This window comes from Notothenia coriiceps, unplaced genomic scaffold (assembly GCF_000735185.1).
Source record: "Notothenia coriiceps isolate Sejong01 unplaced genomic scaffold, NC01 NC01_scaffold00035262, whole genome shotgun sequence".
NCBI lineage: Eukaryota > Metazoa > Chordata > Actinopteri > Perciformes > Nototheniidae > Notothenia > Notothenia coriiceps.
Genome location: NW_011367963.1, coordinates 305,549 through 331,550, shown reverse-complemented (window position 1 = coordinate 331,550; position 26,002 = coordinate 305,549). Strand labels below are relative to the sequence as shown.

Genomic DNA, 26,002 nt, shown 5'->3' with positions numbered 1-26,002 from the left:
TACTTTAATTAAAGTAATGGATTACATTAATGCACTGTTATATTTAATTTCACATTAAATGTTAATGCACAAACATAAACATTATTAAACTTTGACACATGCAGCAGCATACAGTCATCCCAAGTGGGCGGTAAGAGGGTGAATATACAACGTAGTGAAACATTAGAGTAGAGCAGATGTCACGCTGAATATGCTTCAAATTGACAGGGGGGGGGTCTCTGAGGAGAAGGTTGTGTTTGCATGTTTGTACATTCCCTGCCACGTCCTCTTTATGCGAGAATGTTTAATGCACTCGGGAGGATCAGATGAGGGGTGATGGACTCATAAGAAAAAGCAATAAAAAAAGAAAAGTAGAGAGTAAGTAAGTAACATCCATTTTTGTTGGCAAACAGCTCAAAGCATTGTCAAATAGTCCCCCCCCCCTCCTCCTTTGAGTATTACTAATATTAACAGAACAAATGCTGATGCAGATAAGATGACAGGAGCAGAAGTTTATTTTCCTTTCTTTCCCCAACTCTGAATAAATGGGGTGCTGTTTCCTGAAGTAAATTGAATCATTGCTCAAGGTAACAACCAGCAAATGGAATATGCAAAGTGAGATCCTGAAGAGGGGATGGGAGGGGGGACAGAAGGCAGAGAAGGCGGGAGACAGACAAAGACAGATTGAGGGAAAGACTCTAACACCAAGCTTCTTTTAAAGTCTCAGAGGGAAGTCAGTGACTAAAACACAACAGTGTGGGAGAGAGACATGATGTAGGTAGAAAATAAGGTCTTAAAATCTCTCTCTCCAAATCCACCTTCCCCCTAGGTGATCCTAACTTAGAGCAGGCTGAGCTGACGTGTAAAGCAAGAAGAGTGTGTGTGTGTGTGTGTGTGTGTGTGTGTGTGTGTGTGTGTGTGTGCGCGTGTGTGTGAGGGGGGGGTCATCTGAGCGTAAATGGAGCTGTGTGCCTGGCTTCCTGCATGCCCAGCCAGGCCTGTAGAGTTAGTCCCCCTCTCCGCCCTTCCTGCTTCATCTCTCCTTTTCATCTCACTCTTTACCCACCCTTTTTAGCACCACCCCTGAGGGGCATCTGCCACTAACACTCAGCTTTCATTCTCTTCCCTCAAACTCCCTCTGCTTATGTTGTAAATGGAGGAATATCACAGCTAATCCGTCATGTTTATGAATGACACGGGGCCGGGGGAGAGTTGGGGCGGTGTGCCAGAAGAGCGTACGTCTCTGCAGCGTGCCCCCCAGCTCAAATCAGCCAATATGCCCCAGCTGAGACTGCTGTAAAAAAAGAGTATATAGTACGGAAGGGAGGCATTTCAAAGTAACTTTTTATGGCCTGGATATGGTTTGTCATTATACCTTAATTTCACCCAAAAGTACCAAAAGCTGCTCTCAATGGAACTGGATGCATATGTTTGTACAGCAATACATATCTCATATTAAACCGTATTCAGCCAACGATGGTAAAATAACAGTTTAATGGATACTACATGGGCCCTCCTTATTTGATTGTCTTTTATTAATGTGTGCTTGCCACTTTAATTAAAGAGGCCCTATCATGCTTTGGGGTGTGCTTGAAATGCCTTCATTGGACTCCTTTGTTTACTTCTGGAACATAGGTGCCTCACTATGTAACACTTACGCTTCTATATGCTTCTAACACCGGCAGTAGAGGCACACATTACAAATATGAACCTAACACTTAGGATAAGATGTCCTCTTTAACAAAGCAACACATTCTCTGAAAAAGCATTTCACAAAGAAACACATATATAGAGGTATATATTTTTATTATATACATTTTATTATCGATGGGAACAAATGATTGATTGCTTTAAAGTAACAATTTACTATGACATCAGTATGTTGACTTAAAGTTTCACTATTAGTTCCCCAATGTCATTCAGAGAGAGGAACGGCTGAATTGTTCATGTGTGAAGGATCTTCTGGGGGAGAAACGGCCTGATGATTAATAGATTGACTCTACAATAGTTTCCTCATAATCTCAGGCATTAGGCTAGGGCTTTTTAATGACAAATAAGCAGCGTTCAATTAATTATACAATCTCAAAGGGGATTTATGGAGGAAACAATCAGTGCGGGGCAAAGGGGGAGACGATGCTATTTTTCACTGAGACAGAGAGCCGGTAACCTCGGGTTAGCAGAGCTTCACCTCCTCCTCCTGTATTTCGCTCCAACGTTCATCTTGACAGCAGAAGGAATACACTAAATATATCTCATAATACTTTCCGATTTTCCTCCTTTAGTCAACAATGTTGACATAAAATGTTGTGGATACTATGGTCTCTCGTTGCTCGCCCTTAGTGGTTTTTTCAAAGAGGTTGCATTTGCAAATTAATGAACTGCCTTTTAGAGGGACCAGGCTTTAGTGAGACTGTATGCCACTTTGTGCTATAGTGCGCCTGTGCCTCTTGAAACTATTAAAGTCAATTGGAATTAGCTGTTTGGGCCAACTGTGGCACATTCACAGTAATATGCATTAGTGCTGCTCTGCACCTGAAGACTCTACTAATTAAGTAAAGCATATTTTCCTTAGCACAGCTACACTTACTGCTGATTCCTGTTATGACGAAAACTAAATGTTTTTACCGAACAAAATACAGTACAATGGGGGACAATTGCAAACATATCAAATTATTGCTTTCTGGAATCCCTTAAGTGGGTAAAGAACAAAGTAGACATTTGCATTCAACAGCTAAACTGCCAACTGCTGTCTTATTATTTTTTTTATTTTAAATCACCCTGCCAATTATGATAAAGATTGTTAAACAACTGCTGACTTTCAGAGGGGCCTTAAAACACAAATTAGACACATGTAAACTTAAAGGACAGCAGAAGGAATCATCTTATATAGCAACTTCATACATGTACATTAAGTATGAAGATTAAAAAACACATTGATCTACGATAAATGAACTGAAAATATTTGACCTGCGAGACCTGCAAAACACACACATTTGTAAAAAGTAAACTAAAAGCAGTCATGCTCTGCAACTTAACATTTTCTCATATCAGTTCATCTAAGTCTTTGGGACTTGAAGAGCTATGGCCTCAGGGTAATAATTATATTAGGTATTTTCCAGTCTGCACATTAAGATAAACCACAGCAGTCCAGACGCCATGTTTTAAAATAATTTGAAGGTTGACTCAGAGTTCACTCGCCTGTGAACCCTTAAACAACTCTGGAAGATGAATATCAGAATTACCCCGACCACATGATATTAGAAGAGAGTGCTGAGCATTTTGTTTTCCATTATTGGATTACTTACGCAATATCCAGCCAGTGCAGGTACCAGCAGGCGTGTTTGGGAAGTGTGGCTCAAAGGAAGCTCCAGGGAAAAAACCTAATCTTATTCAGACTGTGAGCCAAACAGCACCGGGATGTATCCACCAAATAAATACAGACATAAGATTCTCTGAGGGCATGTAGGGGGAATTCAGACACCTCAATATGTCATTTCTTATTCTTGCTAAACAATGATGCTTTATACTCTAAATGCTTATTTCCATCTAAATAATATGAACCATGCTTTACCTCAAAGATATCCTTTTCACTTAATGAACTGTTCCAGGTATTCTCAAGGCAGCGGTAAGACACACAATATCCTGCAACAATATCCAGGCATGTGGGCAGTAAATATAATAAAAAAGCTCCTCAGTGCATTTAATCCAGGTCTATTTTCAAAGATTCAAAGGTTTTGTTACCATAGGTACAATACAGCATAGTTATTGGCAGAGACACTCTTAATTCCCAGGCTCCCCCAACAGTGCAACATACAAGATAGACATTAAAACAAAGCTGCAAGTTAAATGCAGAAAGAAGTAAACTAAGTACTTGTAACATAGAATAATCTAGGTTTACGTAATGCGGCAAACTGTGTAAAGATTAAAGAATATATAATGTTTACTACAACAAGTAAATGACATCAATATTTTTGAAAACTATCAAATAAAGTATTATCATGCCCTGGTCATATGATAGAAAATGTTTGGGACAAGTTTAACCTCTGTAAAAGTTTTTGGCCAGAATGATGGATAGTTTGTTGAGAAAAACAACTCTGTCTGAGTCTAACTTGGGGAGAGTTTAACCAAGCTGCAGGTCACTGATAAAGCCAAGGTTGGACTTGGATGTACAACCTGTCAATCATTAGGTGCTGGATTGTATAAGTACGATCTGTACCCTGTAAGTAGAGCAGGGAAATCAGCAGCATGTGGGTGAAAGTGGTGAAACATTAGAGGAGGAAAACAGATGCCGTCATATTATTGGCACAAAATGGAATAGCTGTCTGCCTTTGTTAATCAAGAGCTCTTACGTTTGGTTGAGTAATTTGGTTTGTGTGAAAACAAAAGCACAATTAACAGTTCCCTCTCCCATGCCAAAGACAAAAAATAATTGAATACGTCAGTTGAACGGGAGCCGAACACAACATTTTGTTGAAGAGGATTCAGGCCGCTTCTGAACGTACGCATAAACCAGGCCTGCAAAACGTTTTTAAAGAACTTTAAACAATTCAATTGGACACAATTGTTGTTATAGGTTCCGAATCAACAACCTCATTAAAAAAAATAAGCCACAAAGACTCTATGTCTGCTATGACTTTTGGTCAAATATAATTTATTTATGTGTCAAGATTGTATGTTCTGTGATGTTACTGCACCTTAACCTTTATTTGTTTGCATGGAAATATTGTTTTTATGAATTACCTTTTGCTGGTACATGAAACACCAAGACCTAATTGAATCTAGGTCAGCTGATGCATAAGCAGGCCATGAAACAAGTCAATTAAAATGGTGTCCTTGTGATTAACACGATGAGAAGCTCTCACCCTGCTAAATTATCCCATCTTCTTTCTCACTTCTTCTGGATTTTTGAGCATGGAAAGAGAATTAATCGATGTCCCTCAACTTCAAACTATATGCTATGGTGTATTGGGAAAAATGGCTTTGGCTCAGGCTGCTTGGAAAAATAAGCAGAGCTGTCACACTCAGTGGGTAATGTCATCTTTTTTGTTCTGGCTGGAATCTTATCTGGGACGGTTAGCGAGATTGATTCGTAAACTGTGCAAGGATAATCTTCAGGGCAGAGGAAAAAGCAGTGTAAAACGTTGTAAAGTGTCATACTTGAAGACACATCTGTCCCAAATTCCCACACATCTTTGGAAAGGAGCGATGCCACAACAACAATACATCTTGACACACACCTATCTGCAACATGTTGCCACAGCAAGTGACCTGTGACAGCCTTTATGAGCAGATTGTATCCACTCAAAAACGCCCAACAAATATATCTTATTATTTCCTGAAGGGATTTCCCCTGAAGAATAACCTCAACCAAAGGGTGAAAAGCCTTGTTCCACTCGGGAAGAAAAGGTCAAATCCAATCCGAGGAAGCCACAGAACTAAAGCCGAATGTGACCGGAGAGGTTTTATTTTGAATGGCTTCATTTGGAAAACCCAGTGCAACTGAGGCTTATTTTCTTCTCAAATGTATTTTGAGTTATTCTGTCATGTTTGAGCCAAATGTGATTTCAGCGACATAAAACACATCTTGATTACTTAGACTTTAGGATCAGATTTGCACTAAATTTTCTTTACATGTTATGGTTTTTGTTTTATAACACCATGATGAATGTTGCATTGCAGTTTCACATCGTAGCCTGCTGTTAAAATGTCTAACGCACTCCACTTAACCTGAGAGCTTGAGCACATGCAATATTAGCAGAGTACAGATATCTGGCAACACAAGCTCACTGAGTTATTGCTTCTTAAAAGCCTCTTTTCTGTGGAGAGTCTATCATTCAGCAAAGAAAAAGAGTGCTGCCACGGTATACACTTTGCAAGAGACTGAAAACTTATGTTGTAATGTCCCACAGCTGAAGCAGACATAGTGGGCTCAGCTTTACCGTCTGGTTGTATCGTTTTATTAAAATTCCCCTCCATAGATGTAACTGCATTAGTCCTGTAATAGCTGGTAAACATCTCCTCAGACTGCACGTACACACTGTTGCATAAACTGAGCAAACATGTAAACAGTAACAGATCACATTTGAATGCTACCTTTATCTGTTTAAACTCAATTAGGTTGATTTAATTAGAGCCAGAACAAGGAGGATGATACTTGAGTTTGTCACTCAATCCATTACACACAGCAGGTGAGAAGTTTACTCTGAACAGACGCTGTGATTGTGTGTGTTTATTGGTGCACTATGACGACAGATGCTGCAGGAACTGTTCTCATACGAGGGAAATGTAATTTCTCTTGTGATCAATATATATATAATCTGCTAATGGCTTGAGTTTATGTCCAGTGGCCTTGTGTCTTCAGCAGAAATCTGCTCACTGAGGTACTTTTTGAGCCAATGTCCCTTTTATACTGCTCTCATATTTGGCAGCGCACTTCATATGGCCTGATAGCCTGGCAGTGGCTAATGTGTGCAAATTGTCATTGGGAGTCTTTTTATATCAAGCACCAGTGCTCAGCACTTCTTTAGAAGGTGACTTCAGCATTTCTCTGCCTTCCATCTCATTTAGTGTGTAGATCCATTGTTGAATATACAGTGTAGGTCTGTAAAGCAGAACCTGCCCTTGTCTTAGGCTGTCCTTGAGATTGCAGCTCTCAGCGAGGTGGAATAAGAAGGCGGGGAAAATCTTTTTTTAATGTTTTTTTTCACCTTTCAGCTTTGACTTTCCTTTATTGTACAGGGTAGCTCAGGGCTGTACGTTCAAGTCATACAGCATAAAGTATATTAGCCCCAGAACACACGTTTAAAAACAAATGTGCTACAAGCAAATCAAACTTGTTCAACTCAGGGTTCCTGACGGGGCAATGGAGTAGCTGCTCAGGAGAATTTATTATAATTTAGGTGGAAAACCAACGTCTGAACTCTAAGTGGAACTGCAAACAAAGCACATGGGAACAACTACAATTCCTTTGGCCTCTGGTTGAATAACTATTTCAGTCTTTACTTTAAGCACATTGCCAATAAACAGACTTCTCTAACAGTATACAACAAACAAGCCGAACTTGAATTACATCGAGATTGATCTTATTTCAGTTTGGTCTTTTTGCCTTGTAAGGTAAAATCTGCAGCAGCTGGGAGTTTTTAAATCACAGCACCAGCTAGTGTTCCTTTGCTTTATTTATTATCACAATGGTAATTATCTATGTGAAGTAAATGAGGGTATTGCTGAGAACTGGAGCTTGATGACGTCAAAGTTCCTAAGTAGGAAACATTCAGAAACCTTCCAGTTGATGTCATGACTTTGTGGCCATTCTCGTCGAGCACAAGTGCACAAAGCAGCTGTAAAATACAATTCCGGGCTGAGCAGGAATGCATTCAGAAGGCCAGAAACCTTTGTAACAGATCATTAATTTTAAATGCACTGCCTGGAGTCATATCAGCTGCCTGCACTGGAGTTACGGGCAAGCATCGTGTAACACTACAGGACGGGGAGATGGGTCTGGTGAAAGTGCCCTTGGCCTGGCCTTATGTGTTTTAACAATATCAGAGAGCCACGCTTTAGACATTAAGACAGACATACCATTGTTTTACTGTCCCGATATCGTACAGGGGACTGCAAAACTATGATGTTGACATTGGCTAAAGCATTTTCATATTGAATAAATGTTGTTCCTCGCCCTCTTCTTTTCTCCTGAGAGCTGAATAATGATTGTGACTTCTTAAAGAACAGCAAAATGATGATCTCTTGAGCACTTTTTTTATAGAATACATTGCAATTTCACAGGAGTTGCTTTTTATTTCGCATGAATTGTCACATCCAATTACTATATTCAACACGCATCCATGCTCCAAGGCTTGCTGCTGGCTATTGTGTTTGATCAGGTATACGTTTGACTCGCTGTAGAATCGGCTAATTGTCTGTGCGACCTTGAACAGGCTGAAGGGAGCTTGGACAGCAGCTAGCTTGTAAAATTAAATCCCTTTCCCCCTCCTCCCCGTCTTTCTCCATTTGGATGAACACCTTTGAATGTGCGGTTTTTCAGATTAGACCATTCCCTCTTTCAGCCATAGGTGTATGTTTTAAGAAAATACACGTGTATAGGCTTTAGCTCTTCTTCCTAGAAAATGTAATTAATGTGTAATTAAAAGTTAAATATTGTTGGTGTGACTGTTTCAGCACTTTTTAATTGTATGTGTTGATTGTAAATGAACAAAATACATTCATTAATTCATATTAATGTGAACGATGATCACAGTCAGTGATGGAAGAAGTACTCAAATAAAAGTAGGAATACTTTAGTCTTAAAATACATAATTACAAGTAATAGTCCAGAATGGGATATGTGACTTTGCTAAAATTACATAAGTACTATCGGGTAAATGTACTTTAAGTAAGAAAACTAATAGTACTCAGTTTTGCAGTACCCAAGTATAACATTACTATAGAATATTATTATTCAGCTTTTATCACCAATATTTTTTTAAATACTGGGTAGATTAGTTTTAAAGTATAGCATTATATCATTTGTTTTTAAATGTAAAATGTAGCTACTGACTATGGGGTTTAAATCAATGTAGTAGTGTAGAAGTACACTTAGCACAACATGGAAATACTCAAGTAAAGTGCAAGTATGTCCAAACAGTACTTAAGTATATGATTTGAGTACCGGTACATATACTTTGTTACAATGCTCGACTGATCAAAATACTAAACCTATTGTGTGGCAACATTTTAATTTACAACTTTTACTTTTTGCGCGCTACCTGTCTCACCTTTTCCGGCCTCCAGCTTTCTGCTGGAACCCGCCGCTTAAAGGTTGGGGGTCCGCGGACCGGCCATAGAGCCCATAGAGTTAAAGGTGTTGGCCGTTAGCTGTAAAAATCCATAGATTAGCCGCACCGTTATATAAGCCGCAGTGTCAAAAAATAGGGAAAAAGGCGCGGCTTATAGTCCGAAAATTACGGTACATATACTTTGTTACAATGCTCGACTGATCAAAATACTAAACCTATTGTGTGGCAACATTTTAATTTACAAATAGAGCTAATTGAGTTGTTGAAGCTTATCACATTAAAGCCACAAATTAATAGAAAACACCATCCATAACCATGCAATCAAAGTTAATGGCTGTAAAGCAATATGAACAAGTTTACAAGAAAAAGGTCATTTGGGGAATTTCTGTATGTTTCAATGGGTCTGTCATCCAGCTAAACTCTCCTGCTTTAACTATGATATTAAGTACATATGGCTACTGTGGGACTGAGGTGAGTGGTTATTGTTTTAATAAGCTGCACATTAGTAGTGTGCAACAACAAGCAAATGCGGTGCAAGTCACAAACAAACTTTTAACAAGAGTGAAGCCAGGGCAGCTCTCATTACCTTAATGGATACCCAAAGGGATAAAGATGGCTTATATAATATATATTGCACAGCATGTCAAGGACTGTGAGTGATAAACCAAATAATGATGCATGGGCCAAGATGTCCAATATAACTTACAGTGCATCAACTGCCAAGAAAATGATTTTTTTTTTTTAAAGTATGCATTATATAGGCTGGGGATTCATTAAAACATGCAACAAAATCCATCAGTCTAAACATAATGTCAGTTCATGCAGGGACACAGAGTTGCATGGGAAAGTTTTGCGGTTCAGTCTGAAGTCACTCGTTTGTAATACAGTGTATTTCTGAGAAGATTTATCCATCGAAGTGGTTTCTCATGCCAGATACCCAAAAGCATTGTTGGAAGGTGGCCATGATTGTCGTTTGGCTGTTTGCAGGCTGTGGCATCTCAAAGCTGTTTCCAGACTGATGTCTCCTCATGAAAGTTTAATGAAGAAAGTGTTTTCCAAAAAGGTGCCGTTTACGAGAGCGGCGGAAGAGTCTAATTAGCCATATCACAGCAGGGGAAGGGGAACTTAAAGGTGTACATAAACCTCATTGGCATTCAGCATAAGCAGGACGTGTTTAGCAGATTTACACTAAGCTAAAAATTCCACACTGCACCCTCTCTGCGAGCTTCAGCCAGAGCTGATCCGGCTCTGATTTTCTGTCACTAAAAGAACATGTTTTGAGCGGGGAGCAGAGTTATCTCCTCTCACATCTGAATGAAGCCCGCTCTCCTTCCTGTTGTCAGTAAGAGGAGACACAGGCAGGAACAAGACAGCTCATTCAACAAGCTGAGCCACCTGCCATCATCAAAGAACTACAAGGCCCCACCTCCCCTGAACACATCTACAGCCATTGTAGATGTGGTTACTACTGTTTTTCGGGAACAAAATGTTCCCGATTACAGACATAACATATATCTTCTCACAACCCTCCATGTTCAATTTGACCATATTTCTTCATTTTGTGTCCTTGTCAATAGTTAAATGTCATGTGCGTTAGAGATATTTATTGCTAGTAAAGGAGAGAAAATGAAAATGTTGATTTATTTATTTATTTATTACCTCCGTGTTGATCTTGGGATGTTATTGTAGGGTCGACCACAAATAATAACTAATCTGATTCCAAAAGTTAAACATGTGTTTTGCTCGTCTTACTCTATCACTACACACACACCCCTCTACATATGATAAATACAAATACTACTCATGCTGTTGCTGTTAAAGACTTTCTGAACCTGAACTCATCTCTAATGTCTCTCTTGTGTCCCCAGAGGACCAGCTGCCCCCGGGGTTCCCCACCATAGACATGGGCCCCCAGTTGAAGGTGGTGGAGCGAACACGCACTGCCACCATGCTCTGTGCCGCCAGTGGCAACCCCGACCCCGACATTTCCTGGTTCAAAGACTTCCTCCCCGTCAACACCACCACCAACAACGGGCGCATTAAACAACTCAGATCAGGTAGGCTTGCCACTGCTGAAAACTGACTTAAAACAGGAAGCCTTCTTCTTCTGGTGTCCTCTATCTGATCTGCTCCCCCTGTATCATTCTCTTCTTCCTTCCACGATTTAACCTGTCATTTGCCTTTTATTTTTGTAGGTAATGGCATTGTTTCTACTACTTCCTGTCCTGTATCTGTGTGCCCGGTGTGTGTGTCTGTAGTGTGTCTCCCTTTGTCTTCCAGTGTTGTCATGGCTGTAGGATTGTCCCTCTGTGTGTGCTGGCTTCTGCCCTGACCTCTGCCTCATTGCTCACTGCTGTGACTCTTTACTAAGAATTATTTTGCTGTTTTGTGGTGATTTCCTTCAACTGCATTGGTGCAGAATTTGTATTGGATCCAACCTTCTTAATTTCCTATGCCTTTTATAAAAAAGGAAAAAGGATTAATATTCAACATCTGGTTTCATTCAGAACCTGCCAAGGAGTGCACTTGATTTTAAAATGGGAAAGCATGCAGAAAAGCAAATTAATCATCGTCCTTGTGGATTTGTTGAGATAAAGGGATCATTAAACGTCCTCTAAATAAATATTTCCTGTGCATACAATCTGTTGTCTATAACTGGACACTAATCAGCCACAGTAGTGTGTACAACTTCACAAGGCTTTTCCCCTGATTCTTTGGATTTACAGCCCCTGCTTAAATGTTTTTATTTGCCTGTGACATGACCCTAATAAACCCATTTGCTTGAAAATTCCCAGTTTGATTTCAATATCTCAATAAAGGAGATTTCTTTTTTTTCCAATAAATACTAAAATCATAGCTGCAGCTTTATGTGCCAGTTCAAGGTGACACATTACAAAAACTACTTGTACATTTTCAGTTGTATATGTGTGACCGTGTGTCTTCAGATTCCACAGCTGTCCTATGTTTAACCTGTTAACCTTGCTGACTTGTTTTCAACAGAACTGTGTAGAATTAACCCGTATTTCTAATGATTCACGTAGAGTTGATAAAGCATTAACGAAACCTCTGTTAACTAAACTCACTTAAAGAATATAATCATATTCTTATGCTGTCTTTCTTCTCTCTATATTTTTAAATCTACAGAATCCTTTGGTAAGTGCTTAGCTCTAAAGCACACATCACCCCCCACTAATTTCATGTTTCCAACAAATATTAAAATGCATGGCATGCATTTTACTAACGGATAGTTTAGAGTCAGGGCTAATACTAGAGACACATACACTATTCCCTCACTGTCCCACCACCAGCTGTAGCACCACCTTTACCTGCAGATAATAACACCAAACGTTAGTTTAGCATTGTCATACACTGACCCGAGTAATGAACTTAACTCACATGTGTGTTACTCACTCACTGACCCCCCACTCACTCACTTATCTGTAACACCAGCACACTAAGAGACTTTTAGGGAGGTGACCAGCTCAGTTTAGCTCAGGTGAAGCAAGGGTTGTTTACAAATGTCTGCTCTGATCTCACACACAAAGTCCTCAAAGTCTTTCCCCTCAGTAGACGGTCTTCAGAAGCTATTGCCACTTCCAAAATGGCACCTCCCCGTGGTACACCAATGTACTTCTCTCTGACCCATGATTTTCTATGACGAATCCTGTACAGAACAATACTTATTCTCTCTCTCTCTCTCCTTTCTCTCGTACCTTTATTTACGTACCCTGTTAAATCTAATTTGATTCTTCTTCCAAAGCCCCCAGCCTCTATCTACTCGTACTAATGCTTCTTCTTTCTAATCTTATTTGCATTCATATTATCCACCCAGGTGGTACACCAATAAGAGGTAAGAGTGCTGAACTGACGTTCACAGAATGAAAATAATACAAATTCATTCTTGCTGTCAACCCATCCATTCACTTGAATCACCTCCATTTCTGTCCTGTTTACCGAGACCAAATCCCATTACGTTCATACGGACCTTCCTATTATTTGTCCTGTTCTGTTCACTAAATTTGTATTCCATTTTTGTTTGTCTATGCTTTATTTACTCCTTTGTATTCTGGTTTTCAAGAGCCTGTGCAGCTCAGTTGTGATATGCTTGCCTTGGCTCAAATAAGCATATCCAATGACAATTATTTTTTTAAACTATATTTTTTCCGTTCATTTTTGTTTTCTTTTTGGCCATAGCGAATCATTTGTCCCTCTTTTTGTCCAACTAAAACAACCAAGCATTTTTCCCCCTTAGCTGTTCTTGTTCAGCACTAAAACATATGCACAGATGCTGTGGAATCACGCAGGCATGCTGAAGACAACATTGCCTCTCCTCTGCTTTTTTCTCCCAAAGAAATCTTTCTATCTTTGCAAACTATTTTTTCCATTTCTTCTATTTGCTTTCCTCTCCTGTACCTCTACAAAAAAGCCCAAACAACCACTTTTTTGATAAAGTTTCTACGGTGCTTTTTTTTCTCTTTCACCTATTTTTTTTACTTTTCTTGGGTTTGGAGAATATTTTACTTTTTGACTTTTTTTCTTCAGGGTTTGGGGAAGGCAAACAGTAGAGTCTGGCGAGGACCTGATTGCCTCATTTTTGCCTTGTGAGATGAAGCTGAGGAGTTGTTGATGCATAAAACCATTTTTCCCTGGGTCATGTGACACCACACTGCTGATCCCATTAGTGGATTTTTATGGGTGTCTTTTGTAGCAGTGGTTGGTTACTTTCTTGTCCGCTCAGGTCGATATTTTGAATTTTGTCTTCTAATACAATTGCATTTTATTTTTCAGCTAAGGGTTGTCAGAAGGTTGTAAGTTGTGCCGACATACATTTCTTGCCAAGATTTGCATGTCCAAACTTTTGTTACAGAGGGTTATATGTTGCTTTTGACTTATAATACTTCAATTAACATTTTTCCACATATATGAGCAGCATTTTTCAATTTTTTGTATGGGCTGCATTTTTTGAAAGACACTTCACCTAGATGAAGTCCCAAATTATTTAGTTAGGAGAAAGTTGCACTCGATTTGTGATTGAATATGCTAAAATTCATACCTAAATTTCTTTCTTTCAATTGTCCTCCCTTGTTATGCTGCTTTCTTATACTGTAAACCTTTTTTCGTTTGATCCATGTTTCCCTGAAGCAGTATCACTCATCCCCATATTGACCAGTCCAGTGACATGTTGTATATTGAAGGGCTTGCCCCTATTCTTCAAATGAAATGACTTTTTTTCTTACATTGGCATTATGATGAGTGTCTTTTTAGACCCTATAGCTTTATACGTTATCAGGCTTTTTCTCTAAAGAAGTCATCAACAAGGTAACAGTATTATAGATGGAAGATAACTTAGCTGCTTTTAGTTTCTTCTCTTTTGGATTTGGTTCACAATGTTTTATTTTCCGTTGTTTTTACTTTAGTTACAATAAATATATATGTATGGCAATGTCTTGCATGAATACCATGTTCAGCTTTAGTAGGATAAAAACAGCCGACATTTGACCTCATCCAGTGGATCAGGCTGTGATATTGATGGGGGATAAACTTTAAAATATATAGATTTATAGTAACAGATAGCATTTTATAAGATATTGAACAACTGTCCTCAGTCTGTCCGACTACTGAGGCTAGATGAAGGGGGCTGATGTTGCCCTCTTTGAGGTCAAACAACTTCTTACATTTTTGTTTGTGAACTTGTTGTGAAAAATGTTATTTTAACCAAACAAACCCCACCACCCCATTTGCTATTCCCAACCAGGAGCCCTCCAGATAGAGCAGAGCGAGGAGTCGGACCAGGGGAAGTATGAGTGTGTGGCGACCAACAACGACGGGACCCGCTACTCTGCCCCCGCTAATCTATATGTCAGAGGTAGGAGACACGCGTGGGAAACAAAGGCATGCTTCTGTCAAATATTATGATAACTTTCTCTTAAAAATTCACGAGGAACCTTTAAATCAGCCAATAAAGTCTGCAGGGCCACTTCCTGTGAGGCCGCTGTAAGTATGCTTTGTCTCTGATGCTTTGGTTCTCTTCTAATTATAATTTGTTTTTGCACTCAACTTACCTGCACTGATTTGAACCTATGAAATCTGCTCTGGTGTGTGTTTCTGCTCCTTCCTGTTGATAATCCTGAGTCTAACACCAACGAATAGACTGCCTGCTGAGTGTATCCACTAATCGCCTTTCAAACCGGACTGACTCTTCCCCAGCAGTGAACACATCCTTTCTGGCCTTTCCCTCTCTATTGATCAACATTAGAAGGACACATTCAATCTCACTAGTTTTACTGACAATGACATTTAACAATTATTATATATTCAATACCAGTTTAAAATAAATGGTTGTAATGTAAATGGTAATTAATGATCCTAGACTTTTATTGCTACACGTTATTTGTGTTTCCATAAATGTATTTGTCTGGGTATTTTTAATTATCACACCAGAAATCTGTACAGGAATGGTTAAAAATAAATTAAACATCCTCAATTGAGTAAAACGTTTTTAAGCTCAATACGTTTGTTTTGCTTTAAAACTAATCCAAGAAGAGTTTCTCCATGTCTCTCATAGATGAGTAGTGGATCTACTTCTTTGTACTAGCACTGTACAGCCATGTGTAAAATGTAGCCATTTACCGACAACTTTGTCCAAACCAGTGATGGAAACGGGCTTGATAACATTTCTTCTTTGTCAACAATTCAAAAGAACGCTTTAAGTAACACATTTGTCAGGATGTAGTCTTTCACTCTTTAGAAGCCACAACTTTTTATGCAGCTGTCGTTACTGCTTCTCACTTTTACTTGCATGCAGCAGTCAATAACTCACATGCAAATTCCACTGTAACTCTTCCAGTTATGTGAAAGTAATGTATCAATTAAAACATATGAGGAAGCAGGTATATTTCAAATACATTTCTTAATGCAGAATCTATAGTCTTCTGTGTTATGGTTGGCATGTGAAATCAATGACCACCCTTAGTTGCAGTATTCACAATATATAAAAGAGCAAAATGCATTGATTGTAATTATTATTAAAGTGTTATCACATGAAATATTGTATTAAAAATAAACATTATTTCTTATCCTATATGTCACCTTGTTATTTGGGTGCCAGTGTGATACAGGGTGCTCCCTGCACACTGGAGACAGGAGGTCCTTCGACTTGTTAAAGTTGCATTTAAAAACCTAAAACAGGCCTTTTTACTCTCTGTGTTTCCCTTGTTCTTCTCCTTACCTTATTTTATTTTGTTCTGCATCACATTTCCTTCATCCCTCAGAGCTACGAGAAGGTTGGTGTGTTTTGACTTTTTGAACACAACACAAAACAGTTCATTTGTCACAAAAATATATATTTTTTCCAAATAATTTCACTTTAATTGATATTAGTTTTAATCTTTGTCGCTCATTCAATGTACATGTTCCCATTGAAAATGCCCCCGGTGCTTGACTGTCCTACAGATGCTGCATGTTTGATTCATTGTGGTGGGTGGGGGGGGGGAACAATATTTGCATCTGTCAGAGCATGTTCACCTCTTATTACCTACTGCTAGTCGTCCCTCTCGACTAAAACTTCACCCTGTCAGTGTTCCTGCTTGGTTCTGAAAACAAACAACACTGGTAAAGCACATTTTATTTACAACACCAGTATGAACAATGTCCTTGATTATACTGTAGGCTCCTGGAACGAATAGCAGCAGCTCTACATAGATGCACAATTGCTCCATACGAGCATGATCTATCTCTCCAGAGCCATTCAAGCATCACTACACTCACATTCTCCTTGTGGTGCTCTCTTCTATTGAAGTTAGAAGTAAAACAAATATATATATATATTAAAGCAAAAATCAATCCTTTTGTTGTAATTGGCACTAAAGTCAAGCGCCAAGCGGTAAAGAAAACAACTTTGCCCTCAGAGATAACACTCTCCCTCTGAAGATAATGTTTCTGCACAGAAGGTCTTGAAAGAATAAAGTATTTAGTGCGTTATCCACGAGACTTGACAAATGTAATGATATTCAAATGAGCAGGATAATATTATGTCTGTGGGGAGCGTGATCCAATTGGATATTAATTAAATATTGAGTGAGAGAAACGTTGTATTTAATAATGCAAGCAGTTCCCCTGGATTTCCTCTCTGGAGAGCTGCAGTCTGCTAACATAATGGGCTTTGTGAATTAGAAGCAGGAAGTGTGTGCCTGTGTTGCTGTGGAATAAACCTGCACAAAATAATAGTTTAGAGTCGCAGGAAAGCGTATAGAGGGAGTTTACACAGCAGGGTCTGTTAACAGGTAATACATAAGTAATCAGAACTTTAAAGGGACTTACTACTTTCAAGGTGAAAAATGTCATCTTTGTTGAATACCACAAGCAGTAACAATGACTTTATTTCAGTCCTCACTTAATGTTTAATATCAATACCTGGTATTTCTGTTTGTTTCCCTTATGCTGTAGATATCAAACGCCATATGTTCTTAAATATGTTTGGTCAAAACCGAAGGAGCAATCACAAATGTGCTATCCCGTGTTAAGATGTTGCCCCACTCTCAAAGTGTTTCTTAGTTCTCCCTGGACCTTGAACGTGCACTTTCCACATTTATAACCTGCAGCAGCCCCAGACTAACCTTCCATTACACAGTGTGCTCCACGTCTTCCTCCTGACCCCGTTACTTCTGATTTTACCCCAGCAGCCCTCTCCTCCGCCTAACAGAGTCACGTATTGTTCTTGTATGCATGACGGATTACTGCTCCCCTCCAAAAGGCCTTGAAGCCGCCCATGTGAATTATGAATGTTAAACATTTCAGTTAACCTTAAGAGTGTTACCTTTTCTTTCAAGTTTTACTTTGGAGAATATTGTTGGGGCAAATGTGTATCTGCTAGAGCTGTCAAGTGATATGGGCCACTTAAATCCAGATTACAATCAAGAGAGCTGTAGGAAAACATACTTTTAATGATCATACTTTATTAGATTTGAAGTTATTGCGTTAGCAAAACTTTTTTTAAAGTGCTGCACAATGATTACTTTATAAACTGTACATAAGTAGTTGAAAAGCTTTTATCATTGATATTTAATGTAAAAGCATCCTCTCCTCCAAATAAAACATGTGGCTTGCCTCGATCTTTTACTTGTTCTGAGGTAAAGTTATATTTCACATCCTCTTTGAATAACCTATTTTCTTCTATTCATCTTAAACTGAATTGAGGCCTGCAGTCCTGTTCAAATTATTCGAATTAAAAACAGTTAATCTTTTCGATGCAATCATTCAAAGGCTCAGACTGATTTGCACAACCACAGAACGAAGTGCAGTGTTAATGCTTTAAGCGTAAGCATAATTGCTCTTCTTGTTACACGTTAAAGACTTCCCATTGAATTCAGCAGCATAAAGAAAGTATGAATAACTTCACTTTCTTCCTCTAGGCTGTCTGTCTGAGTTCACAGGTCGAAAGACACTTTCAAAAGTAATATCCAGGCAGGGAACATTATTAAAGGTTATTGTGTTTGCACACATTGTATCCAAGTTGTGAATGCATAACATTTGACACCCCTGGTTTCTACTTGAAATGAGCCTGAATGGGACAGTAACATAATTCCCATTTTGAGGTGTCATACATGTCATTGTGTGATGTGAGGATGTGGCACATTATCTCACATCAGCTGGAAACAGAATGTCCTTTTATTTTGTTGTATACAACTGGGAAGTGCTCTGGTCTCTCAGCACTTTCTCTATATCTGTACCAGTGATACAGTGTTTCGTGCATGATGCTTGTGTTGATGTTAACCCATTCCCCATTGAAAATCTTTGATCAAATGTGATTTCTAAACATTCATCCAACATAAGATTTTATTCTTGCAACAATTCCAACTTTAACATTACTTTAATCCTATTATATAATATATAAATGTTAAACAATCAGTCTTTATAATGCATTCCCTGCTGTGTTTTTACGCCATGTTTAATGTTTTTCAGTACGCCGGGTGCCACCACGATTCTCCATCCCACCCGTAGACAATGAGATCATGCCGGGCGGCAGCGTCAACATCACGTGCGTGGCAGTGGGCTCGCCCATGCCGTACGTCAAGTGGATGCTGGGAGCAGAAGACCTCACGCCTGAGGACGACATGCCCATCGGACGCAACGTGTTGGAGCTCACAGACGTGCGACAGTCGGCCAACTACACCTGTGTGGCCATGTCCACGCTGGGGGTGATCGAGGCTGTGGCACAGATAACGGTGAAAGGTAAAGAGGCTTCTTCATAATAAACGTCTGAAATGTCATCAGTAAGCTCCTACAAAAGATACACAAAGGCTCGAGCTGGACTTCATTAATACAGGTTTGAACCTATTGGTACTTCACCATTCAATGTTGTTTCTTGAGGTCACGATTCAATTCAATATTGACTCAGGATTAAGTACATAGTGTTGCTAATGTATGGATTGCCTCCCCTAATGAACTCGGTGTGGCAAATGATGGCATGAAAGCAGAGGAAAGTGTGCAAAATATTTAGATTTTTACATTTAAAAAGTCAACTGATTGCAAATATGCAACCACACAAAAGCATAAAAAAGAAAAGCAAGTTTTACAAAAAGAAAACATACGATGCCTGTTTTTGAATACCTTGGAAAGCTTGCACAAACGTTTCAACACATGCAGTTGCTTTTAGCTAAAAAGAGGTTTTAAAAATACATTTTTGGAATTTTTGAATTAATTTAAACTCTGAAAAGATTAAAATCTTGATTCTAACAGGAAAGGATTTATTCCCCCTTCACTAAAAATAATAGCTTCCTCAAAATGCTCCAAATTCTGCATGAAGTCATAAATATATACCAATGTGCAGCGACTTTAAGTTAGGAGTAAATATCCATGCAGGGACTACTCGCAGTGCTTTGCAGAAAGTTATTTACGTCTCGCCGCCACGATAAGTCATCTGAGGAGATTCCTTAAAGCCTTAGACAAGCCCGCCCTGGCCTGCCTGCATTAGATGGCAGATTGAGAATATAGTGAAGTGCTTATCTCTCAGCTGGAGAGCTGCACAGCTACAAGCTCACCATTTCTGTTAGCAAGAGGTAAAAGAGGGGGGGGTATGGGGTACTTATCTGAGTGTAATCATATCTACACAGCAGCGCACCACAAACATATCCCAGATTGGTGTCGCGATGTTCACGTGCACACCAGGGACAGACTCAGATACACACTCAGCTTTGTTTTTCCTCAACATTACATCGAGATATTAGTCACAATATAACAGTCTGACAGCAAGCTCCCCCAGAAGCATACTTCAGATGGCATATAAAGACAATATATTGCCCTGATATCTTCTGCTATGTGCCACAGAGCGGGGAATTAAAGCAATAAATTGAGCTGTTAAATTATTAAAGTGATACATACTGGGAGACCTGAGATTAACGACAGCAGGACACTGAGCTGCTGAACAGGGGGGCCACAATCTCACACCACTTCATATGCAACTTTACAAATATTAACTACAAAAGTGATATTAATAGCTCACAGCATGAGTCTCTTAAGACTCCAGAAATAAAGTATGGTAAATCATCAGTGTATGGAAAATGAATGCATTCAAATAAAAAAAGCCCTTTTGACCGATAGTACTAAAGAAATAATGTTTTTCTTATCATAAGCATGTTTTAATGGTGTTATTATCATCACAGCATTACCAAAGGCTCCTGGCGTCCCCGTGGTTACGGAGCGCACAGCCACCAGCATCACGTTGACGTGGGACTCGGGGAACCCTGAACCCGTGTCCTTCTACATCATCCAGCACAAGTCCAAGTACTCGGAGGACACGTACAAGGAGATCGACGGCGTAGCCACCACCCGCTATAGCGTGGGGGGGCTCAGCCCGTACTCCGACTATGAGTTTCGGGTGGTGGCGGTGAACAACATCGGACGCGGGCCCCCCAGCGATAGCATCGAGGCCAAAACAGCGGAGCAGGCCCCCAGCACGGCCCCGAGGCAAGTCAGAGGTCACATGTTGAGCACCACCACTGCCGTCATACACTGGGAAGAACCGGAGGCGCCCAATGGGCAGATCATGGGCTACAGGGTCTACTACACCTTGGACTCCACCCAGCACGTCAACCTGTGGGAGAAGCAGATTGTTCGGGAGGCTAACTTTGCCACCATCCAGGGGCTCATCCCCAACAAGACCTACTACATAAGGGTGCTGGCCTACACCTCCGTGGGTGATGGACCTCTCTCCAATGACATACAGATCATCGCCAAGACGGGAGGTGAGAATGTAAAATTCAACCAATAAGAAATATTTGGACTGCATAATGTAAGCCCCATTACTCTAAAGTCACATACCTTCATTAGTGGTTTACAATTAGTTAAGAAAAATACATTCAACCTTGTGCTGTATACTTTATTGTATTGCAATGTGCCTCTCAATACAAAGTGGCATGTGTGCCAGTATGTCTGTACTGATCATGAATACTTCAGGATGTAGAGAGTGATATATTCATGTCTTCTCTTTCCCGCTGCAGTTCCCGCCCAGCCCACAGACTTCAGAGGAGAAGCAAAATCAGAAACAAGTATTTTACTCTCGTGGATCGCTCCAGCACAGACCGGACAGGAAAATCAGATCACAGGATATGAGCTGATGTACAGGAAGAGAGACGACAAAGATGAGGTAACTGTTATTGGATTTAAAGTATGTGATGACAAACAAAATACTCTGAATCTCAGAGTAACTAAATGCTGAGTGGTGTGTTGATTGTTTGCAATGATGCGTTGTTTGTTTTATGAAATTAACATGTATTAATCTTAAATATGTATTGTGACTTCATTATCAGAAAGCAGCATTTCATCATCTTAAAAAACTGCCTGAAAGAAGTGACGATGTGAAACTTTGTCCACAGAAACGTATCAGCTTCGAGCCGACAACAACGTACCTGCTGAAGGACTTGAAGCCCTTCACTACTTATACTTTCCGGCTGGCAGCTCGTAGTAAACATGGAGTAGGAGCGTACACCAATGAGATCTCTGCAGAGACTCCACAGACACGTAGGTCTTCCTCCTTATCTCACACAGTTTAAACTCTTTGGGAAGGAACACATTTTCAAATGCATTTTCAAATTAACAAGTGCCTCTGCAAAATCCGCAAGTGACAAGAGTGTCAGGAAGCTCCTGAGCACAGATAAAGCAAATCCAATTTTTCCTTCAGAGGCTTGATGCATTTGAAAAGATGTAAACATTTAAAAAGAGTGAATAAGTGTTACCTGACCATGCAGGACTCACTTTGAAAAGATTGCATGGACAGGCTTTCATGTGAAGTCAGGAGACAAGGTCACAAAAACCTCCCCTCTCCACCTTTGTTGTGCAAAAAAGTCCTGACTGAAATAAATGATAAAGCCTTGAATTATTTATATGAATGCCCAGCAGTTTCTCATAAGTAAAAGGGCATTTGAGGAAGCCTTGTCTCTTGACATTGCATGTCAGCCAAAAAAAAGAGAGTAGAGGATTTTGATCTTTCTATGTAGCTACACTGCCAAGAACCACTTGGGATTTTCCCATTTTCAACATTGACGTTTAAACTCCATTCAAATTCAAATCAAAAGGGTTGTGAGGTAACGATATCATAGAAAGCTCAAAGCAAGTATTGTCTCTGTAGTTAGGGACATTTCCATTCAAAAGACCTCCGATTTATGAAACAGGTTGAAAGAGAGGAATTGGATTATGTTACTATATCAAATTAAATCCAGTGTGGTTTAACTCGAGAATTCCCCTTGAATCATCAGAGCAAAAACAAAGAAGCGTTTGACTTTGCACATTTCAAATAAATCTGAGGTCTGTAAAAGACAAGGTCAGGATCAGGTGGGTATGAAAGCTCAAACTTTGAAGAGGTCAATGAAAAAGTGCATGCCAATGTTATCAGAATCTAATAAATCAGTCGTGTCTCCTTGGGAAGTTCTTTGTTGTACAATCAGGCTTTTACCACAAACCAACAGGCTTCGGAAAGGTTGGTGACAAATACAACATGTTTCTATTTTAAATAGTTAAAGCATCAACCTTTATGTTTTTGGATTGATGGTAACTGCTTGCCAAATTTGTCTTAGATATCACTATATTGATTTCGGAAAGGTTTATCTTAGATTACCACAAGTATGTTAGATGTATAGGATATAATTAAGAGAATATTAAAATATAATTTGTTTAACTTTTTTTATAATTATTTTTCTGACAACAAAGGTAGGTAACATAATGTTAAAGCTGTTGCTTTTTTCCAATCAACACCTTCCATTCATAATCAGCGTGTACACTTTTGTGTTGATTGTTTCCTTTCATTTGGTCTTTATTTGTGATGTTTCATAGATTTAAAATAAGTTTTGTTTGCCCTCATAAGTCCTTGTGGTTTTTCCTCATTTTGTGTCATTTTATTTTCCCTTTTCCTTTGTTCGGTCACTTCTACCATCATCACCCAAACCAAAAACTGAAACTCCTTTAAAACTAAACAAATGAATGGCCTGAACAAACACAAACCCTTCACCTACACCAAAACCCAAAACCAGAACCATCTGGCCCGCCGCAGGAAGTCAAGTGCTTTAGCTCCAGCTCCACCAGCATCCTGGTAAGTTGGCGGCCCCCCCCAACGGAATTACAAAACGGGATCATAACGCAATACAGCATCCAGTACGCTGCTACTGAAAGGGAGGAGACCACCGTACACGAAATCTCTGACATCCCTGCGGAGAGCTCTCAGTACCTTTTGGAGAACCTGGAGAAATGGACTCAGTACCGAGTGACGGTCACAGCTCACACGGACGTCGGGGCGGGACCGGAGTGCGTGCCACAGCTCGTGCGCACAGAGGAGGATGGTATGTGTTCCATAACATAGCTGCAGCGTTAACCTCCCCCGTCACATACTAACAACCTACCAACAACTCCTGCTTCTTCTTTTCCCTCTGCCTGCTTCTAATCAAAGTGACACTTCAAACCTTTTGCCCCTTGTTGGACTCTGCCCTTTTTTCACCTAGACAAACTGTGACTTTGAGAAAGCACCTTTTTTTTGTTGTGGCTTTTTCCCCCAACGCTGCTCAATTTCAACACATGGTATGGCATTTTCAACTGCAGGCCTCCAACTTCCAGTCCCAACTGTCATTTTTGAAATAAACTCTGCAGTGTTTTTGAAAGGCAGCATATTTTTTGGCTTTTTTTTGGACAGTGGGAAGACCAAAGGGTGGAAGAATTTTTTTTTTTTTTTAAAAGGCCATTTTGATATTTTTGTCCCCTCATGTGATAGAATCATTTTTTTATTCATGTTTTTACTCATAGCCAAAATTCTTGTAGTGCTTCAAGCCTTTGAAACACTTGAAGCCGCCTTTGGCTCCACTTTTCTATTTTGGCAAAACACATTTTTATTCCATGTTTTCCAAAACCCACTCTACCCATTTTTAATGTTTCCAGATTAGGTCAGATGTCAGACCTGTTTTTGCTGTTGTTTTTTCCCCTTACCATTGTTGAAATATTGATGTCATGCAGTGCTTGTCGCAGTTTGCTGCACTTTTGTGATTTTTTTTTAATCACTGCAGCATTTTGCGCTACGGCTTTTGGGCAAGATTTGAAAAAAGAGGGTAGAGGGGTCTCTATAATTTTGACCTTTTTTCTTCTATCCCATGATGTTCCTCCAGTTCCTAGCGGGCCACCTCGTAAAGTTGAGGTGGAGGCTGTCAACTCCTCATCAATTAAAGTGATCTGGCGCTCACCAATGCCCACCAAGCAGCACGGTCAGATCCGAGGGTACCAGGTGCACTATGTCAGGATGGTTAATGGGGAACCCACAGGACAGCCAGTCATCAAGGACATCCTGATTGATGATGCACAGGTACAACACCGCCTCTCTCACACGCACAAAATCATTTTCTCACTCTCTCACCTTTACAAGCACTACAGAGAAATATTCTATTAGGAGTAGAAATAAGCTAACTATTAATCTTTCAGAATTATGATTGAACTCAGTTAAAAGTGACTATTTTTTCACTGATTGCAATTCTATTTGGCAAATATTTATATTCATCAACAGATACCTTTATGTGGTGCTTGCAGAAGAACTGTGTGTGTATATTTTCTGACCAGTGAATAGTGTCTGTACATGGCTTTATTCTTGTCCCTTTTCTCTCTGTATTCTTATATCATAATCAGTGGGAATATGATGATTCAACCGAACATGTGAGTAGTTAAACATAATCCTAATCTTGCTTTCCCCTGCATGAATGGCATGTGGTGTCTCTGCATTAGGATTGAAATGTTTCAAGCTTGTTCAACTTTATAAGATGTTGAAACAACTGAAGGTGTTATTGACTAATATTAACCTTAAAGATTTAAATTATATTACTCAAGACAAACATAGTCTTTATCAAATATATCCTATTCCTCCTAAGCATGCCGCAGTGTTACGTTTCTGCTGAGAGAATGTGTCTGTTTTGTCTTTTGTGATGCTGACACCACATCCCACTGTTATCGCTCTGCTTGCTTGTGAGTTTCTTGCAACTAAAATCCTGCATATTTACAGGAAATGATCATCACAGACCTGCAGGCTGAGACCACATACTCAGTTACTGTGGGAGCATACACCACTAAAGGCGATGGTGCACGCAGCAAGCCCAAACTGATCACCACCACTGGCGCAGGTATTGTGACAGTGACTGCAAATCTCTCATTATCATCTGCTATTTTACACCATGAAACTGCAATTCTACTCTGTAAGCTGTGAAACTGCAGTTCAATGAGGAAAAAGTGAGAGGCAAACATTATCTTTGACAGTTTGTTTAAAGTGTGAATGCAGCTAATTGCCGTCTCCTTTAGTGCATTAACTGTTACACCGTGGTGTGACATGGAAATGCTGAAGGCATTTTTACATAATGAAAAAGGTAGAGATTCTGAGAGTAAGACAGAAAATAAAACAGCTCAGCTCTTTTACTTGCCTCCTTTGATAGAGAGGTATACATGTACCGTAAAGAAAAAGGACTGTTTTGTACTTATAAACACCTCAACTGATAATCAATACTATACAAAACTCTTTCTATTACATTAAAAATACTAGATTCATGTATCAACACGATACACGAGCAGCTTTTTCAAATCACTCATGTGAGGATAATCACAATTATTACAATAATAGAAAGGTAGCATTGCTGTCTGTAGCCATACTATATTATCCTGATATGTAAAATAAAATATATAAATATTCCCATTCCTTATGTATTATAACTGATCCAGAG

General features: G+C 39.5%; 1 protein-coding gene across 29 annotated transcripts in view; it reads left to right on the top strand.

The window, feature by feature from the left end:
• LOC104962705 (protein tyrosine phosphatase receptor type D) overlaps positions 1-26,002 on the top strand; it is a 201,740-nt gene that overhangs the window by 145,680 nt on the left and 30,058 nt on the right. For 12 of the 29 annotated variants that reach the window (XM_010791189.1, XM_010791177.1, XM_010791175.1 and 9 more), the window contains 13 exons: positions 10,640-10,828; positions 11,916-11,924; positions 12,604-12,621; positions 14,527-14,637; positions 16,043-16,054; positions 18,732-19,001; positions 20,432-21,013; positions 21,269-21,414; positions 21,644-21,788; positions 23,294-23,599; positions 24,413-24,606; positions 24,924-24,950; positions 25,294-25,411. In XM_010791189.1, the coding sequence (XP_010789491.1) occupies positions 10,640-10,828; positions 11,916-11,924; positions 12,604-12,621; positions 14,527-14,637; positions 16,043-16,054; positions 18,732-19,001; positions 20,432-21,013; positions 21,269-21,414; positions 21,644-21,788; positions 23,294-23,599; positions 24,413-24,606; positions 24,924-24,950; positions 25,294-25,411 (2,127 nt within the window). The remainder of the gene's footprint in view (positions 1-10,639; positions 10,829-11,915; positions 11,925-12,603; positions 12,622-14,526; positions 14,638-16,042; positions 16,055-18,731; positions 19,002-20,431; positions 21,014-21,268; positions 21,415-21,643; positions 21,789-23,293; positions 23,600-24,412; positions 24,607-24,923; positions 24,951-25,293; positions 25,412-26,002) is intronic. The other 17 variants (XM_010791186.1, XM_010791184.1, XM_010791182.1 and 14 more) reach the window with 9 other exon arrangements.